We start from the raw sequence: 23,908 nt of genomic DNA on the forward strand, positions 1-23,908 counted from the left end.
TCCATTCAGGAAACTGACTCAGAATAACATATTCCAACCACTGGTTTTTGAACTGTAGCACATCCTTTCAGATTTAGTGTAAGAACAATATTCTCTGAGTAAAGATTATTACAAAAAATAAGTAAAGCACTAAAGTAGTGTGATACGTGTACTTCAGCCAAACCGTTAAAACATACTGTGGGTTATAAGATCTGAACACTATACTTCAAACACAATAATATGATAAAGAGATCACCAAAAATTCCTCTGGAGACAAAACACAGGAAGCTGATAACAGATCATACTAACAGTGAAAATAATAAACCTTTACCTTTTATGTATTGCATGTTATCACAACATTTCACTTCAAATCCATCATAGCAACAAGGAATGAATAATATTAAAAATGAAAAAAATAAATGTCTTTTACATACTGAAATAGACTATTAAACCATATTGCAACTTTGTTCTCCCCAATCACAGTTTTCAAAGGTTCACAGTCTGAGCTCCACACCAATAGTTACTTCTGAATGTCAACAATACTCCGTCCCAAACCAAAGAGAAACACCCCGGCTTTGTGATGTGTCCACTACACGTGTTCATCAATACGAGCAAGACTCAATACCTGTAAGTCATAGGGTGCAATATATGATTATTTATTAGGCATCTAACTCTAATGTTAAGTAATATCATACCTAAACTACCATTTGCACTCTCAAAGCCCTCCAATGCCTACTTTTCAAATAATTCAGGAGTAAATATAAATGGAAATCTGCTACCATTTTGGAGCAACATAAAGTGTTACGATGTTCCATGAATGACACTTCATTGCACTCATCAACTTATAATCATATATGGTCTACATGGCTAAATATAGCTATAATGAAAAGCACATTCATGTTTAACTTCAAATTCCACCATAATATCACTCAATTATTTTTTTGTTAAGGAAGGAAACTGGAAGAAACACCAATCATGAGAGGAGATGGAATGGGCCACAGGTAGCATGTGTCCAGAACAGCAGTTTTGTGCCTTAGTGGAGTGCAATACGACCCATGTCACTGGTTGCAAAGAATTGTGTGTCTCATACATCCTGCATAAGGCACATAAATGCTGATCTCATTAAGGTACTCTCCTGCATGCCTTCCTGTTTGTGCACCATGAAATACTACCATCCAATAAAGCTCTGGACATCATGAATGCCAATGGCCATAGATGAAGCACTATTGAGTTATTACTAGAAATTGTGTGTGTTTGATTTTCCAAAACTACTCTCTAGAGACCAAGAAATATCCTGAACAACCACGTGGTTCAATCTCGTCTCATTTTGTCCAACAGCTCCTACTTATAAGCATTCACAGAACAGCCTTCTATTCACACTCTAAATATGCATATTAACTATTCTCAAAACAAATAATAACAAACTTAAAACTGAAGAAACACAAAACAAACAAACAAAAAACTCATATTCCTATTGGTAATCATACAAGCTTAGCTGTTTTAAGAACATCTACACTGTCTCAAAAATCAGGTAATTCTAACTTAATATTAAACCGAGTATAGAGGAGAATAACTGATGATAATGGTCAATCACTATCACTGGCTCAAGATCTCAGTGATCAATGATATGTATTTTGGAACTGCTCAATTACACTTTTGTCGTATGTTTCTCATTAACAGCAGCTGGTGCAGAAGTGAAGTATTGACCCATTTGCATGACCAAGGCTGTGAAAACTCTTGGTGCTTCCACTATATCTACAGTTTCTCTCAAATAGTCCTATATTATAATACCTGATCACACAAGAAAGAACTATCCTTAACAACTCTGTGGAATAATAACTAATGCCATTATCTAAGAGTGACTGCTTACCATACAGGAAAAGACAGCTACTTGCTATTGGGCTTACCATTTGAGAGGTTAGGAAATGTGCACTGCCACACCCCTTTGTAATGGCCCAAATGTATATTCAGAACATGAGTATGATAAGTATGTAACTGGAAGAGTAAGACAATACCTCAGAATTTGACTTCATGAAAAAATACCTTGCTGGGACAAAGGCAAAAACTCATATATGTGACTTCTATCATCTCATTTTGGGAAGACCTACAGTTCCATAGTTTCTAAACGATGGGAGATATGAAACAACCATTGACATGAACAGTCAAGGAGACATCCACTATGACATAGACACCAATAACAGCAAATCTTTGGCATCCTGTAAGATACGTAACATATGCACTCAATTACAGACCTGCAGTAAGGCTCTTGTTACAACATGTGGGCCCCAGCAGACAGTGGCAGGGTCTAGAGGCAACTGTACCCCGAGTGCCTTCACCAGGGTGTGTCTGGCACTCCCAGGGTCACGATGAGGGGAGGCAACACATCCCAAGATTCTGAGAACTACCAACATTTGACACACAAGGCCACAGTTAAGTGTAATGGGGGGAAGCGGCCACCATAAGGAACTAGCAAGCAGAGTGTGACATCACCGGCAAATTCTATTAAGTAAAACAATATAAATTACAATCTCTAACATTATTACTGAATCCAGAGCCTACATTCCCATGCATCGTAATATGGATAGGTTCATCACATATTGTATTACTGACATGTTAATATGTAGCGAATTCAAAGGATTCCTTCCGTCACCTATACATAACCTTACTGGACTTAGAAGTGTAGAGTATTTAATACTTTCTTACTGGGCTAGAAAATGGCAGCAAATACACAATAGAAATGAACATTAAGCTCCATAGTATGGCATCTAATTCTAATATATGTTTATTTTATTTGGTATGCTGAGGTTATCAACTTGGAGGAAAATATATTAAAAGAACAAGGATGTTGGCTGGCAACAAATTAAAAACAATGGTGACAACTTGAAACTTTGTAAGCTATGTTCCTGAAGCCCTTTAAGAAATGAATCACTTCCTGTAATACTGGCTTCAATCATTATTTCTATCTTCTCAGGAAATATTTTATTTACCTCGGGTCATATTATGTATCGTGGATCAAGTGAAGTATTTCTTCATTGGACGGTAAAGCAGTAAATTTGAGTCGGCATATGAGAGAGAGATGGAGAGAGAGGAAGAGAGAGCAGTGACATCTGTACAACAGACTAGCAGTAGTACATAGAGTAAAACAAAAATTTGGTAGCACCATCTCAGTCAGATAGTGACAGGAGATGAAATGGAAAGAATATAACAGAATTACACATGCAGAGCATGAGACCTTGAGGCATGTGTCACCACGGCTGGCAACCGACATTGTGAAATGAACCTCCACTTCTTAAAGGGGCTGTTCCAAATTATCTAAATTCCCTATCACATTCAAGGAGTCTGTTTGAAATACCAAAGAAACAAGGTCCACCTATGCCTGATATGAACAAGATTACTATGAACAACACTGGAATGTGGGTCACAGGGGTTCCTCATATACATTTTGCAATTGCTTCCAATAAACAGCAGTCAGGCACAGAGAATCTTCACGGGTTCTGTAGGCGATACTGCACAAAAACATTATTGCCAATACTAAAATATGTAATAACTTTTGGGGGTTATTTCACAAAATTGCATCAAAATTTGTTTCAGCCTCACCACACTTGTATAGCATTGTTTTCAGAGCTGTGCTCTTATACTGAGAAATTTGGGGAGGGTTCTCTGACTATGCAATGTCAAAGGAGGGCTAATAACATGGAGGGCAGAAAAAATCAATAAAATAAAGAGACTTATGTATGAACACATGCAATATAAAAATGAACATCTTATCTATACGAGATTTCCCGTGACCACTTTCCGGCAACAAAAAACAAGGACTAACAATTCTCAGAGATGGTGCTGCCAGGTAGAGCAAAGTGAAAATCGTCACAACCATAGCATTCCAAGCCAGATAAAGACATGTCTCCCTTGCATTGGTACTTGCCTATTATCATTATTATTCAGCTATTATGTCTACAACATTGACCCTGACAAAATACTGTGTTTCTTGCAGTTCCTCTACATCTTTATGGATGCGAAAATATACTGTATAAGCATGTATGTATATGTGTATTACGGCAACGATTCATCAATGGGGAAGCGTAAAGAGCCAATGTACTCACACCCAATAATGACTTCCATTGATGAAAATCCCCTGCCAATTTATCTTGCAATGTGTGTTGTTTGTCAAAGATTTAACCTGACTATACATATCCTTGCCGTAGTAATTTTGTCCAATTTCTAAGTTTAAATGCAATAAATTTTGCTGTATTGTGCTTTCACATCCATGTAGTTAAACAAATACAGCTATCAGCTTGGCACAATACGCATCATTTAAGCTCCTATCTGGACGAAAAGCAAAAACATAGCGTGAAACATTAGTGGGCCTAGTTAAACTTTTTTCCAGTAAGGCAGGTATCATTGAGTGCATCAGCAAAATTTTCAAATATCGTGAGCCACGTAACTGTCCTAGTTACAGAAGGTCAATATAAATCTTAAAACCATCAAACTGGACTGCTCTAAATGGCTCCTACAATTACTGGCTCGTCCAAATGTTCAAAATAAGCAGTTCGCAAACAAAAACAAAGATTCGTTTGGTATACAGCAGAGGCTAATAGAGTATCTCTCGATAACACAGAAAAGTAGGAATCAATGACTCTTAATCATATAGCTATGCTTAATAATAATAATGCATAATATTTTGAAATGCTCTCACAATATAGTTAAAATCCCACAGCATTCAATCACAATCAGTGTTCTCACTGGGATTACTTGAAACCAACTGGCACTTGCACACGTGCCACACAGTGGGCAGCACAAGTTCTGTGCTAGTCTAATATTAAAGTGTATTTAATAATTAAAGGTGAGCACCAAACAACTAATAGCTTACAAATATCTCAGATGAAATACATTATATTTGTGTAATTTTGCCCTTTTCCTCATTCTTTTTTGTTTTTTTCTGCATATATATGTATACCAACTGAGACTTCTTTCACAACACACCGCATGAGATGTGTTTGGTGATGGGCATGCTCAGGGAGAAGGGCATTTCAGTATCTGGGCTGGAAACATTCAGTGCAGTGCTTCCAGTGCTGGTACAGCAATAGTAGACATACAGTGCTTACCACAAGATATAAATATATGTACCTAACAAAAATAAAATGGTGGCTCTAGCAAATTATAAACAAATAGTCCATTTGACAATTTCACTCTAAGCTACACAGATCACTAATGCATATCAATTCTTCTCAGCCTTGTAAAACAGGCAATAACGACAATAATAACTTTGAGCAAATCGTGCATATACACCCTAATTTTGGGTTCACAGAGACTACCGGCAACAAGGTCAATTAGAAGGAGGACACCTGTGTGAATCATAGAATTTCTCCAATATTTTCCTTCTCTGAATGAATGTTCTATGGTGGGGCACCCTGGCACTCAGCAGGCAACCCTCCCAACATGTATCTATATGGACCAGGCTGATTGTCATGATTAGACTCTCCTAGTGACAACAAAATGCTAACCCTGGGTGACATTATGAATGACACAAACTAGAGTTGTGATAGGCAGACCTTGGGAGACCCACAGTTTGGTCCAGCCAGAATGCAGTGATGATAGGCATCTTCAAGTATTGTCATGTTTTAGTGTTACATCAGCATTGCATATCCTAAATAGCATATTATACAAGATATGATAAATATTTATATAGATAGTAATACTTCCTTATGGCAAAATAACAATAATTTAAAAATCCTATATACATACAAATGAATTACCATGTGCTCCCTATCCCCAAGTATACACAGGGGGGTGTATTGTCCAGGGCAGGACTCTACGCTTTGTGTTTGCTGACTTGTGTGTCGACCTTTGATGCCCTCAGCCCAATGCAATGACCTCATACTAAACTGACGGATTTCTTTCTTCTAGTTTCTGCTCCTTTAATTTACGACCAAAAAGTTAGCCTCATCCCATAAGTTTTGAGAATGTATTTAAGGTTATGGCAGTTCAAGCTTACAGTACTAACTCACATCTTTCCATGAGATATTGCTTTTGTAGCTGACTGAGAATGTTCCACCTAAATTAGACAAACAGTAAACAAAAGTTACAGTGATTCATAGTCACATGAACAGTGAGACGGTCTACAAGTCTTTATAACAGCAGCCCTGGATGGCAACCCCCCTTTGAAAGTGTGAGCAATTTCAACAGTAAATTACTCAGAAAATGTCTTCAAAAAGTTCTACACGTCAGTGACTAACCAGTGCTCAAAAGAATGTCCCTTCACAGAGCAATTAAATTCCCTCACTTGGCAGAAACTCTACCCAAAGAACATCATTACAAATTGCTTCATTACTGCTAATTACAACTGATACAAATAATGGTGAGAGACACTTCCAACTGCCCTGTGAATGTATGGACTTGAGATGTATATATATTTATATAATGCTAAATATAAACCTTGAGGTAAATAGCAGTTAACACTTGCACAAAAAAAAAATTGCTAACATTATATGGATTATTATTTCATACTCACTCAGCATAAGACTTCTAGGAGCAAACAAAGACCCTGAGATATGCTGGTTCACCCACCCTGTGGATTGCTGGTTCTGCAAACTATGAACCAAACGGATAAAAGTTCACACACTGAACAGATCAACTGACTAATTTACATCCTCAGTCTCAGCTATTCATTGTTAAGATCTTCTGTAGTGTGGAAAAAAATCTACTGATCATGTACACGATGCAAAAACTATGATTACGATTACTGATGTTCCTGCTTTGGTTATTAGTTGTCATTGGTTATAAATTTCAGTTAATGAAACAGCACATGAAGCTCTATTTCAATCACACAGCCTCAGTAAGCCTCACCTGAGCCTAGCGTCTAGCCATCCACGGAAATAATTACTTGTACAGCAACACGAACATGCACTTGTTGGTCGTCTCTAATTATTCATGGGCAGTAAAAACGTGAAAACTCTGTGCTGTACAGGCAACAGTTACGTATCTGAAACACACAAACACACAGCCTGCTGACTTCCCCGCACCACCCTCCCTTCCCCTCGGCGGGCAGCACCAGCATGCTCTACACCCCTCAGCTGGCTGGTAATTGTACATTAAAATCAATTCCTTTAAAAATTACTTAGGATCAGCCACCTTCCACATAATGCTAAATTTAAGCTGTTCCAGAGATAACGCTCCTGAACTTTCAACTGATTAGGATAGCTCTGAGGTTTATCCCTTTGGAATTAAAGTAAGTGGTAAATCTCTTGCAATACTACGAATGATCCCATTCAGAGGAATGAACGTGATGTCGAGTTTTGGGAAACATTTCAGGATCAGCAGCTTCCTTCAGGGGTGAGGCACAGGGAACAACGCAATCACAGAGCACAAGTCTCTCTTAGATCTGGTTAAGGTGTGCTTCATCCCACATTAGGTTTTGTAATGTATGTAAGGCATCAAACACTGAATATTTTGCAAGAAGCTTAAAAAATATGAGGAAGAGAGAAAGAGTAAGGCCAAGAGAGTGGGAGAAAAACTGTATAGAGTGAGAATGAAAGAGGTATAGTTTGACGAAGTTCTGAACACAAACCTGAGTATGCCCAAAACACACGCTTAACACCACGAACACAAAACAGTGCAAAGAGTGACTGAGCTGCACATGAACCAGCACAAGCCCAGTCTAGGTTCCCCTGTAGTTGCAGTAGTCAACAAAAATTCCACAACTTTGTCAACTAATTAAGGAATGAAAGGCACAAAAATCTACATTACTAAAGATGACACACACTTCCAAATACTATGGAGGTAAGCACACACAAAAAATTATTCAATAAAAATAAGCTTGTTGGTAAATGCATCCACTTAAAATAGGTATTTCCCTGTACCCCCAAGAGACATCCATATAAAGCAACCTCAAAAAACAAATAACCAACTCCTTCAAAAGTATGCCCACTATGCTGGGCAAATGAGAACTTCCTTGTGACAGTGCAATATGCTCTTTTCCTCCTCCAACATCTAATTTGTCTCCTTTATACTCTTCCACCACCTGCTATATTTGCGTCATCTCCTTCTCCTCCTTGCTCCTCCTCCTCCTCCTCCTCCTGCACTGGGTGGGGGGAGCTCAGGCACACTGCACTACTGCCACAGCCTTCAACCTTGCACAGCTGAACAAGGCTAACACCACACACTCAATCACGAAGAGAAGCACAACAATATCCACCACAAACGTATGAATAAATAAGCATAATACACTAGATATAAAAATAAGTAAGAATAATAATCATAATCATATTAATAATGATGATAATAATGATAATGAATCTTGTGACAAGACTAGAACATCAACAAGCCATATAAATATGAACCCAGTAAAATTTCCAGAGAAAGAAAATAAATAAATAAAGCTCAATCAAAAGGAAAACATGGGTAACTGATCAGTCAGGACCACTGAGATATTCTAAACAGCTACGTCACAAAATAGAAAGCCAACAGATGTCCATCAACAACGCGATGACAGAGCCTCACTGTGAGAGTCTGGGAGTAATTGGCACGTCCTCTCCAGGCAGAACAACAACAACAACTGTCAACTGAGTGCTACATAAAAGCAAAATGTATTCATCTAGATGATAAAAATGGGGATTATGAATCATCCTTACTTAATATTACCTAGTGTGTTCCAGACGAAATGAAGAATAACGGGGTATGGGCCAAGTAAAGGCCGCCATGGTGTACAAATGGTTGATATGGCAGAACACTGGGAAGTAGGCAACTAGATAGTTATTCAACCATCATGACAATATGACAGAGACCTTCCCCCTCCCCTAAGAAGCACACGTGTACCCACTTCTAAACATTCTTCCAGAGATTGCCTCCATATCAAAGGATTAATAAGTAATACAGAATCACATTACCATGCAATAGTTATCACAGTGAGTTAAGCTACAACCCTTTCTGAAGAAGCCTAGTTTTGCTCGTCAGCAGCAAGGGGCAGCAGCACTCCCTGACCTCTGAGGGTCTGAGGGTGGCACAAAAGCACACCATCACCTCACCTCATGTTGGGAGTTGCATGCCAACTTAATCTGAAAACCTACAAGTAATTCTTTTTTTCATAACTAATGTTTGAGTTTAACAGTGCAAGAAATACTTTCTCTGCACTTTATTTTTGTTATTGGCATAATGCCATCATTTCTTGAATCCCAAATATTGATGTGTCAACACAGTATTGTTGTGGAGAATTATAAATATTCAAGATGCAATTATATGAAAACAGCTGCCAATAAGTTATGCTGAACCCATGCTGAGACTAATCTGAGCCTAGTTATTGCTGCAACACTGGCAAAGCTTTTGAAAAATATGATATACACCATGAGTGACAAATATACATAAAAGATGAGCCTGTGGACACAAACTGAAACAATCGTCAATAACTTCAGAACCTACCTACATGCAGGAAATGTAAAAAAGGGAAAAAAAAGGTTAAAACAGTGCATCCCTGTCCACAGACCCTTGGAGAGGTTCCCCAGTACATGTGTTTCAGTGTGCCCTAAAGGGTGACAATGAGCTACCCAGCCCAACAAGAACTAAGCTAAATTATCCATGAAAGGCCATTATGAGAGACATGTCGTCTTGCTACTGGACAACCAAGATGAGTGAAAGTCCAATTGTCTTGAGCCAATACTTGGGGTACATCTTTGTCATTTTTAGAAAAATGTTTCAGAAACTTAATGCAACATGATGATAGCCTTTCTTATAACATAAAAAAGGCCTACTCCACAAAATCTCAATTTGCAGGGTCCTTGTATAGTCAGTGTAACTATAATACTACTTTTCTATAAATTATTCCATATATGAACTGAAACAGTATACTAGTAATCTTATAGCAGATGCAAAATCAAACTCTATATTGCTCTCCACTTGAACTGTGAGAAGAGATATGAAATGATGAGCAAGCTTCTGAGAGCTAATGAGCCCTGGTTGGCACAATCACTTGTGAGTTTGTCATTAAGCTTCAACATCTCCCTCAAGCCTTGCAACAAATTATCTTGGCATGCAGCAGTTGGCAATAATTTTACTTGAAATAGTAATACATAACTGACCATGCAAATTAGCACCAGTAACAAATTTTCTAGATGATCAAAATTTATGCATGCAGGTAACTTTTCCATTCTGAGGTGATATTGAGAGAATTAATGACTGGTTTAAAAATTTTGCGTGTCAATTTATTGCAATAGCCTGAGAGAGACCTGACCAACAGCTAGCTGATGGGCTGGGTATTAGCTAGTTCCAAGAAAGGAAGTCTAACCATAAATTGTGCTTCTACCCATCCATAATATTAAATAGTAATATCTATGTATGAAGTTATATATCCATGTATGCATTCATATATTCATGTGCATGTGTTTTGTACATAAATATATCCATACATACAGTATTATACTCCATATATGTCATACAAATATAGATCTTGGGCTACTAGTTAACAGCAATAATCTTTTGTTCTTCCTTAACATAGCAACATTAACCATCAATGGACATACATACATCTTTAAGCATGGTAAATCATGACTCATTACCCCAAACATTATTGACTGGCATTTTGATGCTCAACACTGGTTCTCTAACCATAACCACAATCATGACAGTAACACTAAGTCATTCTAAACTCTTCCATCTCACATTATCAAAAGCTGTATATTACAGACATCAATGTTACATGACTTCTTTCAATCTTGATCCTTTATAAAATAATAAATTTGATTTAAGTACCTGTTTCTAGTTGTCATAATAATCATTGTATTGTACTAACAAATTGCATTTCATACAATTTGAAGTCATAGCAACCAAGTAACATTTTTATCAAATACTAAATACATAAAGTTATTGGTTTTCATGATTCTCACTTGTTTCTACTACCACTTACTTGTGAGACATTAGGGCACAGGAGGGGAGGTAGTGGTGGAGGGTGCTGCAGTGGGGGTGGAGGCTGCTGTGGTGTGTGGTGGTGGAGGCGGTGGTGAGCTGGAGGACCTGCCAGCACACCCCTGGTCGTTGGCGTCTGTGGTGGTGGTGGTGGTGGTAGGGGAAGAGTCACAGGTGGTGGTGGGTGTAGCTGCTGCCTCACTCTTCTCACTAGCAGATGCAATTGCCTGGCCATCCTCAGAGCTGACAGTTGCTGAAGGAGTCACAGGAGAGGAGGATGCAGGGATGGATGAGGGTGAGGAGGAGGTTGTAGTGGATGGAGGAGGAGATGTAGGAGGAGGAGAGGAGGGGGAGGAAGAGGCGGGACAAGGGGGTGCAGAATGTGACAGATCTGTGGACGAAGGAGACACCGAAGAGGATGGGGACGAAGATGAGGACGGGGAAGATGAGGAGGATGGAGAGGAAGATGAAATAGTAGAGGATGGAGTAGACGAAAATATTGTAGCAGTGGAGGGCAGTGAAAAGGCTGATGAAGAGGAAGTGGAAGCGGCTGCCGGGGAAAGCTGTGAGGGTTCTGGCGTGGCCTCGTGGGAGAGGGAGGCAACAGAGGAACATGATTCAGGGAGCAGGTTAGGGGGAAGGGAGGAGGCTGAGGCAAGGCTAGGCTCCATACTGTAGTGTGTGGTGAGGGTGAGTGCACAGAACATGGCTGTCCGCGCCCCACGACTGGCACTGGCAAGTGTTCCCATCGCAGCAGCTAAAGCCATGAGATCTGAAGGGTGATAATGAATTGTGGGGTTACATTATGCTGCCATCATTTTGATAATATAGAAACCACTTCTTTTATATGCATTCCATACATTATAATGACCTAAACACTAGTCTTTAGAGATAAATAAATTAGCACAAAACCCATTGATATTCCGAATATTTTGCTTCACTGTACAGTGTTCATTCTTCTACTCCTAAGCAGTCCTTTCACTCACTCCTGTCCAGTACACTCACCCTGCTCACTGGTGCTGTGGCCGTTAGGCAGGGGGTTGTGGCGCTGTGTGATGGCGTTCACCACCTCGTCACGCCTCTTCTCCTGCACACTGGTAACAGCCTCGTGCCACTGGGCCACAGACCGATGGATGCCTGACTGGAGGGACGACCCACGAAGCCGCTCCATCTTGCCAATGAGGGTCACTACCTGCAGATCAATCAAGTATTCTGTAGTGTAACCAAACCCTGGAAAAGCTTGTGAATTAAGAATGTCACTGAGGGAGGGGAAAGGTGGCAGAGCCTCACTAAGATCATTACTCACCCTGGCATGCTCCCTCAGATGGTCAATGATGAGGCGGTCGACGCGTGAGGGTGAGGGAGGCAGTCGGGGCAGTGGCACTGTGTTGGCTGAGGACACTCTTTTCCCAGGGAAACAGCGGGCCAGTTCAGCCTCAGTCTTCTTTCGCTCTCTCTCCAACTGACGGAATTGGTCATAGCACTCCTCCAGTCGCGAGTGGAGCTCACTACTCCCTCCAGAGCGCCTGTGTGGGAAAATTTTTAGCCCTATATTAGGAAGGACAGAAAGGCCTCCTATCCAAGGGATCTGCATCCAGGGTTTCAACTAATGACAGATACCAAGGGTAATGGAATGTTTAATGCTGCTTCTTTAGTATACTTTAGTGAATACTTATAAACTAATAAAAACTAAAGTACCGGTAGGTTGATATCTTACCTGAAAGGTCTGAATCCCAGCAGTGGTGGTGGTATGGAAAGGAGGGGGTGAGGAGATAGGTCTGCAAATGGAGGGAGGAGATCTGTGTTTGGTGGAAGAAGTGGAGGGGGAGGTCCATGTGGGGGGAAGACCTCTGTCACAGGGGGCATGAGTTCCCAAGGGGGCACACCATCAGTGGGGGGGAATGTTGGCGGAGGGACCAGGAAGGGTCCTTTCGGCCCCACAGGTCCACAGTGCCCTGGGCCATCTTTTGAGGGTCCCACAAGCTGCTCTGGCATTCTTGACCCAGGTGGGGACCCCTGACTGCCGGGCTGTGATCTTAGACAGATGGGCATGCCCCGCTCTTCGTCGGGGCGGGGCTTCCTCATCATGCTGGGAGATATTTCCCCGTTGGTATTGATGCATTGCTGGGAGTTTAGATACTTTGGTGATGACTGAGGTCTGTTTGAGCCGAGGGCATGGCCATTGAGATTACCCGAGTTGACTTGGTTAGCTGCTGAGGCAGAGAGGTTGGGCGCACAAAGGGCTGCGAGGGCCCCTAGGTGGTGACTGTTGATGGGGCCCACACCACCCTGGGAGGTGTCGATGCTCATGCCGCTGAGGAGGTTGGCAATCTGCTGTCCCTTGTCACCCAGACCATTGGCCTGGTGGGCTGACTGGACAGGTGGCCCTGACCCTGAGACTGTGGGAGGCTGGCCACGCATCATGTCAATACTGAGGGTTGACTTGACTCCCAGGGAGGACATGGAGAAGGGACCATTAGAGGTGGGTGTTGAGGAGGGAGGTAGGAGATCATGGGGTAGGTCCCTTGTGGGAGGCAGGAGCTGACTTAACCCCAAGGTGGAGGTGTCTCCTAGATCAGACCCAGCCAGGAGCAGAGGGTCAAGATCACCCAGGGGAGTGAGGAGGGGAAGCCCAGGCGAGCTGCCCCCATTTAACTGGTTGAGACGTTGTAAGTTGTCAAGGAAGTTCTTCTGAGCATTCAACTCACTGAGCTGGTCAAAGTCATGACTGATCCGGCCATTGGCTGGGAGAGGGAGTGCATCGGGCGGCCCCTTGCGCATGTCACACAGTGAGGCCTGATTGCTGCAGGACATGCCAGGGGGTGACCCTGAGCCCCCAACACCCAGGAATGAACCATATCCAGAGTCCCGGGAACTGCCACTTAACTCTCGCTCACGGAAGAACTCGCCATAATTACCCTGCAGACTGGCCTGTTAAAGATAAGAGCACAATTATTAAATGATACTTTGCTTTTGGAAATAGATTCTATGTATTTATATTTATCTTTATGACCTTGGAACTTTGACTAATGATAACTTTGTTAAAACTATATAATCACATAGGAAATGGACTACTTCAATATGAGTATAGGCACAAGCTTAACCTTAAAACAATTAAACTTTCCCAAGGAGGGTCATGCCCACCTCTTCCTCCTGCTGCAGTGCAGTGTCAAACAAGTAGTTCATAAAGTCTGTCTGGGTCTGGGGGTGAACAGGGCCTGAGAAGAATTCATCTGAATGATTGCCGCGACCCAGGCCTCCACCGCTACCACTGCCATTGTTGCCGCTGCCCCCCCAGAGCACCCCATCACCCCCTGTTTCCCTTCCCAGGAGCCGCGAGCTGCCAATACTGCCATTGGTGCTACAACTTCTGGGGGCAGGGAAGAGGACATGACTGAAGGAAGATGCTCAAGGAATGGATTGGGATGGCAATCTACTGTCACTTTCAAAACACAAATAAAGACAAAAACAGAAACACAGCACCAAATCTGTATTCAGAAGTATCCTATTACAACATTAATAATAAGTTGGAAATTAAATAAAGATGTACCCACTAACTAAGGGCAATAGCACAACACACTCACTTCTCTGGTTTCTCCTGCAAGTGGGCGAGGCCAAGCTGGTCCGTCTCGTCCAGCACGCTGGATATGAGTGCATCCACCAGCCGACTCCCTCCCAAGCTGCTGCTGCTGCTGCCACTCCCGCTGCCAATGCCATCGCCCCCGCCACCAGCTCCACTGCCCTTCTCTAAACTTCCTGTCCTTCCACGACAATTCTGGGTACAGGGAAGAAGGTGTGAAGACAGAAATAGTCATCAATTCAGATTTTTATAAAGTAGTATCTCTAGTACAATCTCAACCCATACATCTACTTTACACAACTGGCTTAAACATTCCTTAACCTCCTCCTAATCATGCTTCACACACACTCTAAGGAAAAGTGTGAAGGGCATAGAGATAGTCATCAGCTCTTATTTCTATTATGTGATAACCTACCTTTTGTACAATCTCATCCTATACATCTACTTTATACAGCTTGCTAAAGTCTTCCTTAACCTCCTCTTAATTTTACTTCACCTACAGTCTGTTCTCAATACCCATCCAGCTGGCTACCTCCTTCCTTAACCTCTCCTCCTCCTCCTGCCATCTCCAGTTGCTCTCACAATCTGGTCTCAGTACCTGACCAGTTGGTGCCTTACTTGTTTGTTGAGTAGAGAGGTGCCGAGGTCGTATGAAGCCCATGGGGAAAATATGCTCACTGGCTCCTGGTCCATCAGCATGGTGAGTGTTTGTGTGCCTCACCTACCGGCATCCTGTGGCCACTAACTCTGCAAACGCCAGATAATGTGCATTGTTACTTTTGAGTTTTGTTGTGTTTTACAGTTTGATATTGTTTACGTAATCATTTACTTCATTTATGCTTGTTTTCTTGTTACTTGTGTCTTCACTGTTGAACTTAATATTTGTAACCCCTAAAATCTGTACTGCAATCATTTTTTTTTTTTCAATTCTTGATTTATTCCAACATAATACTGAGTGCATACAAGTGTTGAAAAGTAATGGTGCAAGAACACAGCCATGGTCCACTCCCATATTTATAGGAAAGCTGGATACCTCAGCCCCTGCATACACTTCATAGGTCTCTCAGTCCCACAGCAAAGGCCAGTCAACAGACCAAAAATCTTTGCAGGACAACTTTCATCGAGTTATAGAAGATCCATCACTGCCTCATAATGCATCGACTCAAAAAGCCTTCATGAGATAAACATCATGAAAATATAAAAACTGGCCAACATTTAGGAAAGTCATGCAATTCATATAATTATTTAATATTGCCAATCTTATCTATCACAATAAGTAGTCAGAAAGTAGTGATTAAATGCAGATGTGGCACAATATTATTATCTAATCTGTATTCAAGTTCCATCTATGCCACTTGATATTTAATGTAAATGATCAATAAACTGAAAATTACTTGAAAATTCTGAATGAATCACAGAAATTTTCAGGTAACTAAATACTCCATTTAACCCCTTCTTTATCAATGGCACGCCTCCCCTTCACAACAACACCAATCCCCCACACCAACATTTTAGCCCACTCTGCCTAATCTCACTGGGGTGTTCGTATTTTCTTTCTTTTTTTTTTTTTTTACGTTGTTGCCTATTGCACCGGTAGGCATCTTCCCGGTGGGGCCTGATGGTCGGCCCAAGGCTTCTTCCAGGTGGGGCCTGATGGTCGGCCCAGCCCGTTCTGGCGCAGGCGAGTGTTTATAGTGGCGCCATCTTGCGTTGGCTCATGCTGCCCCCCGGAACTCGTTCTTGATTCGCTTGGACGACTTCCTCTAGAGTCCGGGTTGATGGGTGGTCTTCAGGACAGCATGTGGGTAGTTTTAAGCCACTCGGCGGTGACTGAAAAATCCAAGTGGTAGTGTGAGGATTCGAACCTGCGTCGTCCATCACGCGGCGAATGTGGGTCCAGTACGCTACCAGTTCGGCCACCGCCTACCCTCAATGTACCCTAATTTAAGAGATTTATAATATTTCTTTCACATGCTCAGATAGATTTTAGCCACGAGATGTTTTAAGTGAAATACAGTTTATTACACATGACTTCCTGTGCACAGAAGCTGCGAGACAAAAATTATTATTTCATATGTATATTATTATCCATGTATGTATATGGGTAGGCGGTGGCCGAGCTGGTAGCGTACTGGGCCCACATTCACCGCGTGATGGACGACGCGGGTTCGAATCCCCACGCCGAGTGGCTTAAAACTACCCACATGCTGTCCTGAAGACCACCCATCAACCCGGACTCTAGAGGAAGCCGTCCAAGCGAATCAAGAACGAGTTCCGGGGGGCAGCATGAGCCAATGCAAGATGGCGCCACTATAAACACTGGCCTGCGCCAGAACGGGCTGGGCCGACCATCAGGGCCCACCTGGAAGAAGCCTTGGGCCGACCATCAGGCTCCACCAGGAAGATGCCTACCGGCGCAACAGGCAAAAAAAAAAAAAAAAAAAAAAAAAAAAAAAATTGTATATGATATTCATCCATATACACGAAGAAATGACGATAAAATGGGCTACAGTACATAAAAACTATAGGACATACGAATACACAGCAGTATTAGGTCACTGCTATAGAGTAAGTCTTCACACCATTAATTTTCAGTAAAAACTGGTGGTCAGTTACCAATTCATCAACGTGTCAATGAATCACACACACACACACAAAAAAAAATAGTGTAGCCTATTGTCAGTGTAGTTATGAATTACAGGAGCAATTCATCAGTCCATCAGCCAAAATTTCCCATGAATTACAAGTATTCATCAGTAACTAAGGGGTTAAGGGAGAAAAAAGGTAGTGCTTTGCATGACTTGGAGAAGTCAGAGAATAAGATATACTAAAGAAACACTTGGTAAGTTAGTGAAGTTGAACAAGGCTGACTTACAAAGGATGAAACAGTAAAGATCTCAGTGTCAGAAGTTTATGATTTATGACTCCATTGTTTGGGGATGATTTCACAGTGGTCTCCAAGTGTTGTGATCGTTACCAACATTACCAACAAGCAGTGACCTCCACCACCATCAACAAATCCAATTTCATCGTCTTTCCTGGCATTTGTTTTGCATTTATATCAGATATTGGACCCTTTGATGACACGGGTCTGGGCCCCCCAATGGAGCTTACTGATTTAATTTATTAGCCAATAATGAATTTTAATTCCTATACTGCTATATATCATTTTTTCAGATATATGAGAAAAAATATCAAACACTACAACAACATGCTACAGAGCTTTAAAAATGAGATGAGAAATTTTCAGAAGAAACCTAACAAAATCCTAAACAGTTACTTTAGGTCAGTGATTTTCAAAGTGTGTGCCGCCATTATCTCCTTGGTGTGCCTCGAAAATTTGGGTGGGATTTTGATTTGTGTACATAATCTAATGAAACTAATGTAAAGTGTAATTTATATTCATCAAGGGTGACTAATTATTATATATATATATATATATATATATATATATATATATATATATATATATATATATATATATATATATATATATATATATATATATATATATATATATATATATATATATATATATATATATATATATATATATATATATATATATATATATATATATATATATATATATATATATAAATGGCAGGTGTGCCGCAAAAATATTAGTTGTTTCTTAGTGTGCCGTCATACTAAATAGTTTGAAAACCACTGCTATAGGTCTTGACTCAGAAAATTCATGTATGCTTCCTTACTAATGAGACTTTCTATACAACAAAGTGAGATCATTCTTTGTTAATTTATGCCATAAGATACTGCCTATCATGTGTTTGAAGATACCCTAAACTTAAACTAACCTAACAAAACCCCAAACAGTAACTAAAGGTCTTGACCTGAGAAAATTCATATATATAAGCTTCCTGACCAATGAGACTTTCAATACAACAAAGTGAGGCCATTCTTTGTTGATTTATACCTAAGGTGCTGGCAATCATGTATTTGAAGATACCCTAAATTTAAACTAACCTAACAAAACCCCAAACATTACTATAGGTCTTGACTCAGAAAATTCAAATATGCTTCCTTACTAATGAGACTTTCTGTACAACAGAGTGAGGTCATTCTTTGTTGATTTATACCATAAGGTACTGGCAATCATGACCCTGAATATTCCAGAAACTTTCCTTGGAAAGTTTGTTTTTCCAAAACTTTCCCACCCTTTGCAACCCTACTAAGGACTATTAAATCAGCCCTAAGACAAAGAAAAATTGGTTAGAAGTGAACACACTCTCGTTTGACTAGATATTAAAGATTCCCAATAGGACACCCAATTAGTACATGGACAGTATCCGGTTATTTCGCCCAAATGCCATTTCGCCACACCATGGAGTCATTTCGCCCAAGCTTACCGGTGGTTCATTTACCTCTCACTTGTTTACCGCGCATTACAATGGGGTAGTATATTCATTTTCAGCATGTGTCACCAGTGAATAGGCTATTGTGCCCAAAAAGCTTGAAGTACATTCTTTCAGTTATCGTAAATTAGGATACCCGTTTCTCTGGGACTTCTAACAATTACACTTCAATACAATGAGTAACACTGTTGTTAATAAAAATGTAGCTGATCATTCTCATTGTTTTATTTATTTGTAAACGAGAGAAAATAATGCAGGGTAGAAAATTCGCTCTTTGGGATGAGCATGTAAGGGGCGAGAGGTCATCATATCAACTGCTGAAAGTTTGCACTCATCTCAATGGCCCAGTGTGCAGCTGAATCTTGCATGTACGTATTTTTTAGTAAAGGTTATTTAAGTAGGTTTTAAAGGTTTTCATTCTATATTTATATTCAGCACATGGATTTAATAAACTTACATATAGCTTTTCTTTTTTAATTCTCTATTTACCACTCGATAAAAGCCCCAACAAGCTTTCTACTACTGCACTGCCATGGTGGTGGCCTCTCGAACTATACACCAATTACATCATTTACATGGTATATGACTACTCCAACAATGTAGACATGACGTGAAACGTGTGGGCGAATTGACGTGTGGGGGAAATGACTGTAAACCACATGGACAGTAGAATGTGAGTGATGTGTGAAATGATTTTATTCAACTAATGAATACACATCATTTTAACTTTCCATATGCATGTCTTGCTTATTAATTAACATATCTGCAGAACATCGATTGGCAATTTAATTTCATGTGGTGTAATACTCAGAATTCATTTACATAACGTAAGCTACATGTATCATTTTCAACACACTGATGGGTGCAGTTGTGTAATATGTATTTTCAAAATATTTAGTCTAGCATTCTATTTCGTGCTTAGATCAATATCACATATATATACTATGAAAATATACTCATGTTATGAGCTTGCTTGTGCTAATTACACTCACAGTTAAGAGAAGAGTTTATCAGTTGGGCGTGGCATATCAATGTCACACAGACACAAACTAAATCAAGTGGCAAACAGTTACATCTGACCTTCTAAGGAATATATATAGGCTTTTTTTTTTTTTTACTACATGATTATGAGGCTGCACACAGGTGACATGTCTTACTTTGCCACTCTGATGAAGAATGACTTGGCATGTCACTCCCACTCCTCCCCCCAAACATACATATTTTTTACCTTATCACAAGAAGGTAAAGTGTGAAGGCAAGTTAAGAGGTGGGTGGTAGAAAATTATATTCTCTTAGTGATTACAGATAATCTTAGATTATAAAAACAAGGAGCAAGGTCAGTAATAGAACACAGCAACCCCACACACCCGACTTGAAAAGGTGACAGGGGACACAAACGTTGCTGACCTAAACAATAAAAAAAGTCCTGCCTTGTGACAAACGTGTATGGGAGGGGCAGGGACACCCCACACCAAGCTTTACGACTATTATCCCTGACCATGTGAAATTAATTCCCGATGCACCTTCCAGCATATGTCTTATTGGATTATGTTCTGTTGTTTGGTGAGCTTAGATAGGCTGGCGCATTGGTTGGTGAGACCTTTCGGTTCTTTGCCTGACGGTTTACTTTAGCATGGCTCATAGGGAAAGGTCATCCAGGTAAGAAATCCCCAACCCCCTACCTGACCCATGGCATTTGTATCAGTCTAAAAATTACTATATAATAGACTACTAAGTGTTGTAAGGAGCAGTGAAAAGAGGAAACTGTTTATATTAAAAACATTTCTGTTTAGTACCTGTTATGATAAGAGGACAAATGTATTAGAAATTATTATGCAATATAATTTTTTTGTAAGGTGAACAGTAAAATTATACGAGACTATAGTGTTACTATGAGCAAGTCAGAGTCTTATTACCTAGTCTTATATTTATAACGATTCAAATTCACTTTTATTATCTTGTCTTAGATTTATCTATTTTTAATGTTAGGTTTCATTGAACAGTAAATTAATAAATGTTATAGTATATATATTTATAAACTATTGGCGGCTCTGCAGAGCACCACATGTTAGTGGAGTGGAGCCTGATAAGCAAAATAAAGATAAAGATAAATTGAGTGTGATAAAGGCAAACACTAACTAATGGGGAGCATTCACCCAGGGATGCATCACTTCACTGAGCAAGCTCCATTGCAGCCACCCTATCCATTCTGGCAAGATCAATCAACTTGCCACAGCCAAGAGTTACGTGGGCATCCCCTTGGTCTCCTCTACTTAAGGTTGTCTCGTACAGAAACAACCCTGTGAGCAGGATCAGTGTCCAGGTGTGCCACGTACCCAAATAGCCGGAGTTGGCGTTGAAGGACTAAGCCAGTGACAGAGCTGGATTCAGTTTCATCATGTATTCACTGGTTCAACACAGTCATTCCAGTAATACCCCATGATCCTGCAAAGACACTTGGTACTAAAGGCATCAACACACCTCTTCAAGTCACTATTCAGTGTATATATTTCACCGCCACAGTGTAAGACAAGGTCAAAAGCAACTTAAAAAATTTAATCTTTGTCCACTTGCAGTTATCAACAACCCCATATACTCATATTGAGCGAGTCCATAACACTGTGGGCAAGCCCAACTCGTTGAGTGACCCTGATGAAACCCACCATTGTTATGCACTATGCTACCAAGGTATGTGAAGCTTTGTGTCCTCTATGTCCTCACCACATGTATGGACAGACTGAACTGTATCAGGTAAATCTTAAGAATAGCGGCTCCAAGCGGGTGCGCATTTAGGGCACGGTGTGGTGGAAATTACAACATTTCTAGCATGTACGATGGGATTTTGACAAGTGGACAGGCATGTTTATGTCACAGGGGGTGTATTTTGCCGCGTGAGCTCTTCCCTTTCTTCACCCCAGAGCTTGCAGTCTCATCGGCCATCGACTTAGAAGAAATCGTGAGGCCAGCGTGGAAAAATACACCCCTTGTGACAAACATGCCTGTCCGCTTGTCAAAACCCTGTCATACTTGCTAGAAATGTTGTAATTACCACCACACCGTGCCTTAAATGCGCACCCGCTAGGAGCCGCTATTCTTAAGATTTACCCTGTGTCATCCAGCAAGCCTCCAAACGACTGGACCTTAGCTTTGGCCCAGGAGACCTTCAGACCCAGTCCCCATGCAGCACCTGGAGCCACCATCAGGACCTACAGATTCCGTGATACGCCCAGCACCACCACTAAACACAGGTCCGGAGACCTTGGTGCTGCCGACTGATGCCCCGCGACCACTCTGATGAGAAGCACCTTCCATTTATTCTCAGGCAGGCAGGGGGCGGCCAGCGGGGCCCGTGTGCTGTGTACCAAATGGACACAGCACCTCACCCGCCCTCGCCCCCCCCCACCCACCCCCGCCCAGGACACAGGTGTACTGGCCTACCTGGGTGCACGGCGAGGCGCTGGGCATGAGGTCCTCGGCGCGGCGGGCCACGGAAATAAGGCGACAAATGCGGGAATTTACTCTACACTCACAGCTGCCCTATTCGACCCACATCACCGGCCTGGGGTTTTCACTAATTTAAAGGCCTTTCCCGGGTGATTACACACTCCACACTGCCATTCACGTTTTCCAGGGTGACTGAAGTAAGCTTTTGATTGCTTGTGGCCACGTAAGGGCCTCGGGATTTACCTGTAATCACGATAAAATCACTCCCCCGTCGAGTCACTGACCATCCCTAGTACTGCGCATAGCGGCTCTTCCTCCCGCCGCCCCGCCGCCCCGAGCACCTCCACCTCCATTTCTTGGCTTACCTTTAGCTGTTTACCTTATTTACCGCTATTATTTTACCTCCTTTGCCTCTCCATTCACTTTTTATCCATTTGTTTCCTTCACCTCCACCTCCAGCTGGATTTTTTGGCTTACTACCTTATTTACCGCTATTATTTATTTGTCTCCACCTCCAGCTCCATTAATTTTCTTGGTTTACCTTTAGCTGTTTACCTTATTTACCGCTATTATTTTACCTCTTTTTCCCCTCCATTCACCTTTTATTTATTTGTCTCCTTCTCCTCCACCTCCAGCAGGATTTCTTGGCTTATCTTGACCTCGATCCTTTAATTAGTTATATGCCTGCTTTAGGCCTTTATTTATTATCTTCACCTTTTCTTATTTCCTTTATTTATCTCTATTTATTTGTGTCTTCACTTTCATTTATTTCCCCTCTTTTCACCCCCACCCCTCATGCACGCAGTGTATTTTCTTTTTATTTCTATGGTAAGAGATATATTTGATGGTATATGTCTATGTAGGGCCGCCTGAATTTATTTATTAAACACACTCTTATCATCCAAGTCAATTGCATTAATACTTTGATAGGTAGAATGCACACCCATAAAAATATTAAGCGCCGAGTCTACGTGAAATGAAAATGGAGAAAAAGAAACTACAGTAATGAGCTGACTAATTAGTCCCCTCGGTTTAAGTTTGGGTGATTAAGATACACCACTTGAATTACTTAAATATTCTACGTAAAATCAAGATAATGGAATAGACTTGGTGGGTGGTGCGTGGGTAATGGTGGGCGCAGTAGGGGCTTGGCATGGTCTTAAGCTGAACCTAACCTGGCATTACCTTTATTGCTCATGTGCCTATCTATCTTTAGTGCAAGATTGCAATTACATCATTATTTAAGGAGAAAAGAACAAATAATCCAGACAGATCGTTTTATCAGGAGGCTGCGACGCTCTCGGCCCCCAAGGCGGCGGGGCGGCGGGATGCTCGCCGGAACACCATACACAACAGTGACCCGCTAGTTTTACTCTCCACCTGCAGCTTTTCACCACTTTATGACACTCCATGACAACTCTAAATAAAAGGGAGATCACTATACTATATGCCTGATCTTTACCCACGAAGGTTTCAGGGGGCGAATACTTTACACACAGCTTCCTTTGAATTATGTCATCGGTAGTTCTGTAACTGTTGCTGTGCTGAATGACTGAAAGGGTTACTTTGGTATTCTCCACCTCACACCCATGCCAAACGTTCCCCACGTGTCCGGCGCACTCTTTAAGCAACGCATTGGCTA

General features: G+C 41.2%; 1 protein-coding gene across 4 annotated transcripts; it reads right to left on the reverse strand.

The window, feature by feature from the left end:
* Positions 1 to 1,990: 1,990 nt before the first annotated feature.
* LOC126998090 (serine/arginine repetitive matrix protein 2-like) lies at positions 1,991 to 22,605 on the reverse strand. 4 transcript variants are annotated; one of them, XM_050859471.1, is made up of 8 exons: positions 22,510 to 22,605; positions 15,068 to 15,196; positions 14,454 to 14,644; positions 14,014 to 14,236; positions 12,587 to 13,800; positions 12,176 to 12,395; positions 11,875 to 12,061; positions 1,991 to 11,641 (listed from the first exon to the last, which is right to left on the reverse strand). In XM_050859471.1, the coding sequence occupies exons 2-8, from the start codon at positions 15,146 to 15,148 to the stop codon at positions 10,881 to 10,883; spliced, it is 2,877 nt and encodes a 958-aa protein (XP_050715428.1). In that variant the 5' UTR covers positions 15,149 to 15,196; positions 22,510 to 22,605; the 3' UTR covers positions 1,991 to 10,880. The 4 variants fall into 4 exon arrangements, with proteins under 4 accessions (XP_050715428.1, XP_050715425.1, XP_050715426.1 ...); XM_050859468.1 differs by having other exon boundaries at positions 14,014 to 14,239; XM_050859469.1 differs by lacking the exon at positions 22,510 to 22,605 and adding an exon at positions 22,261 to 22,498 and having other exon boundaries at positions 14,014 to 14,239.
* Positions 22,606 to 23,908: the final 1,303 nt, after the last annotated feature.

Source organism: Eriocheir sinensis, chromosome 13 (assembly GCF_024679095.1).
Source record: "Eriocheir sinensis breed Jianghai 21 chromosome 13, ASM2467909v1, whole genome shotgun sequence".
Taxonomy (NCBI): Eukaryota; Metazoa; Arthropoda; class Malacostraca; order Decapoda; family Varunidae; genus Eriocheir; species Eriocheir sinensis.

Excerpts from the sequence above, each read along its gene's own strand:
- LOC126998090 (XM_050859468.1), bottom strand. The coding sequence starts at position 15,148 with ATGCTGATGGACCAGGAGCCAGTGAGCATATTTTCCCCATGGGCTTCA. Across the intron at positions 14,645-15,067 it reads CCTCTCTACTCAACAAACAA|AATTGTCGTGGAAGGACAGG; the intron begins GTAAGGCACCAA and ends CCCTGTACCCAG. Across the intron at positions 14,240-14,453 it reads TTGCAGGAGAAACCAGAGAA|AAGTTGTAGCACCAATGGCA; the intron begins GTGAGTGTGTTG and ends CCCTGCCCCCAG.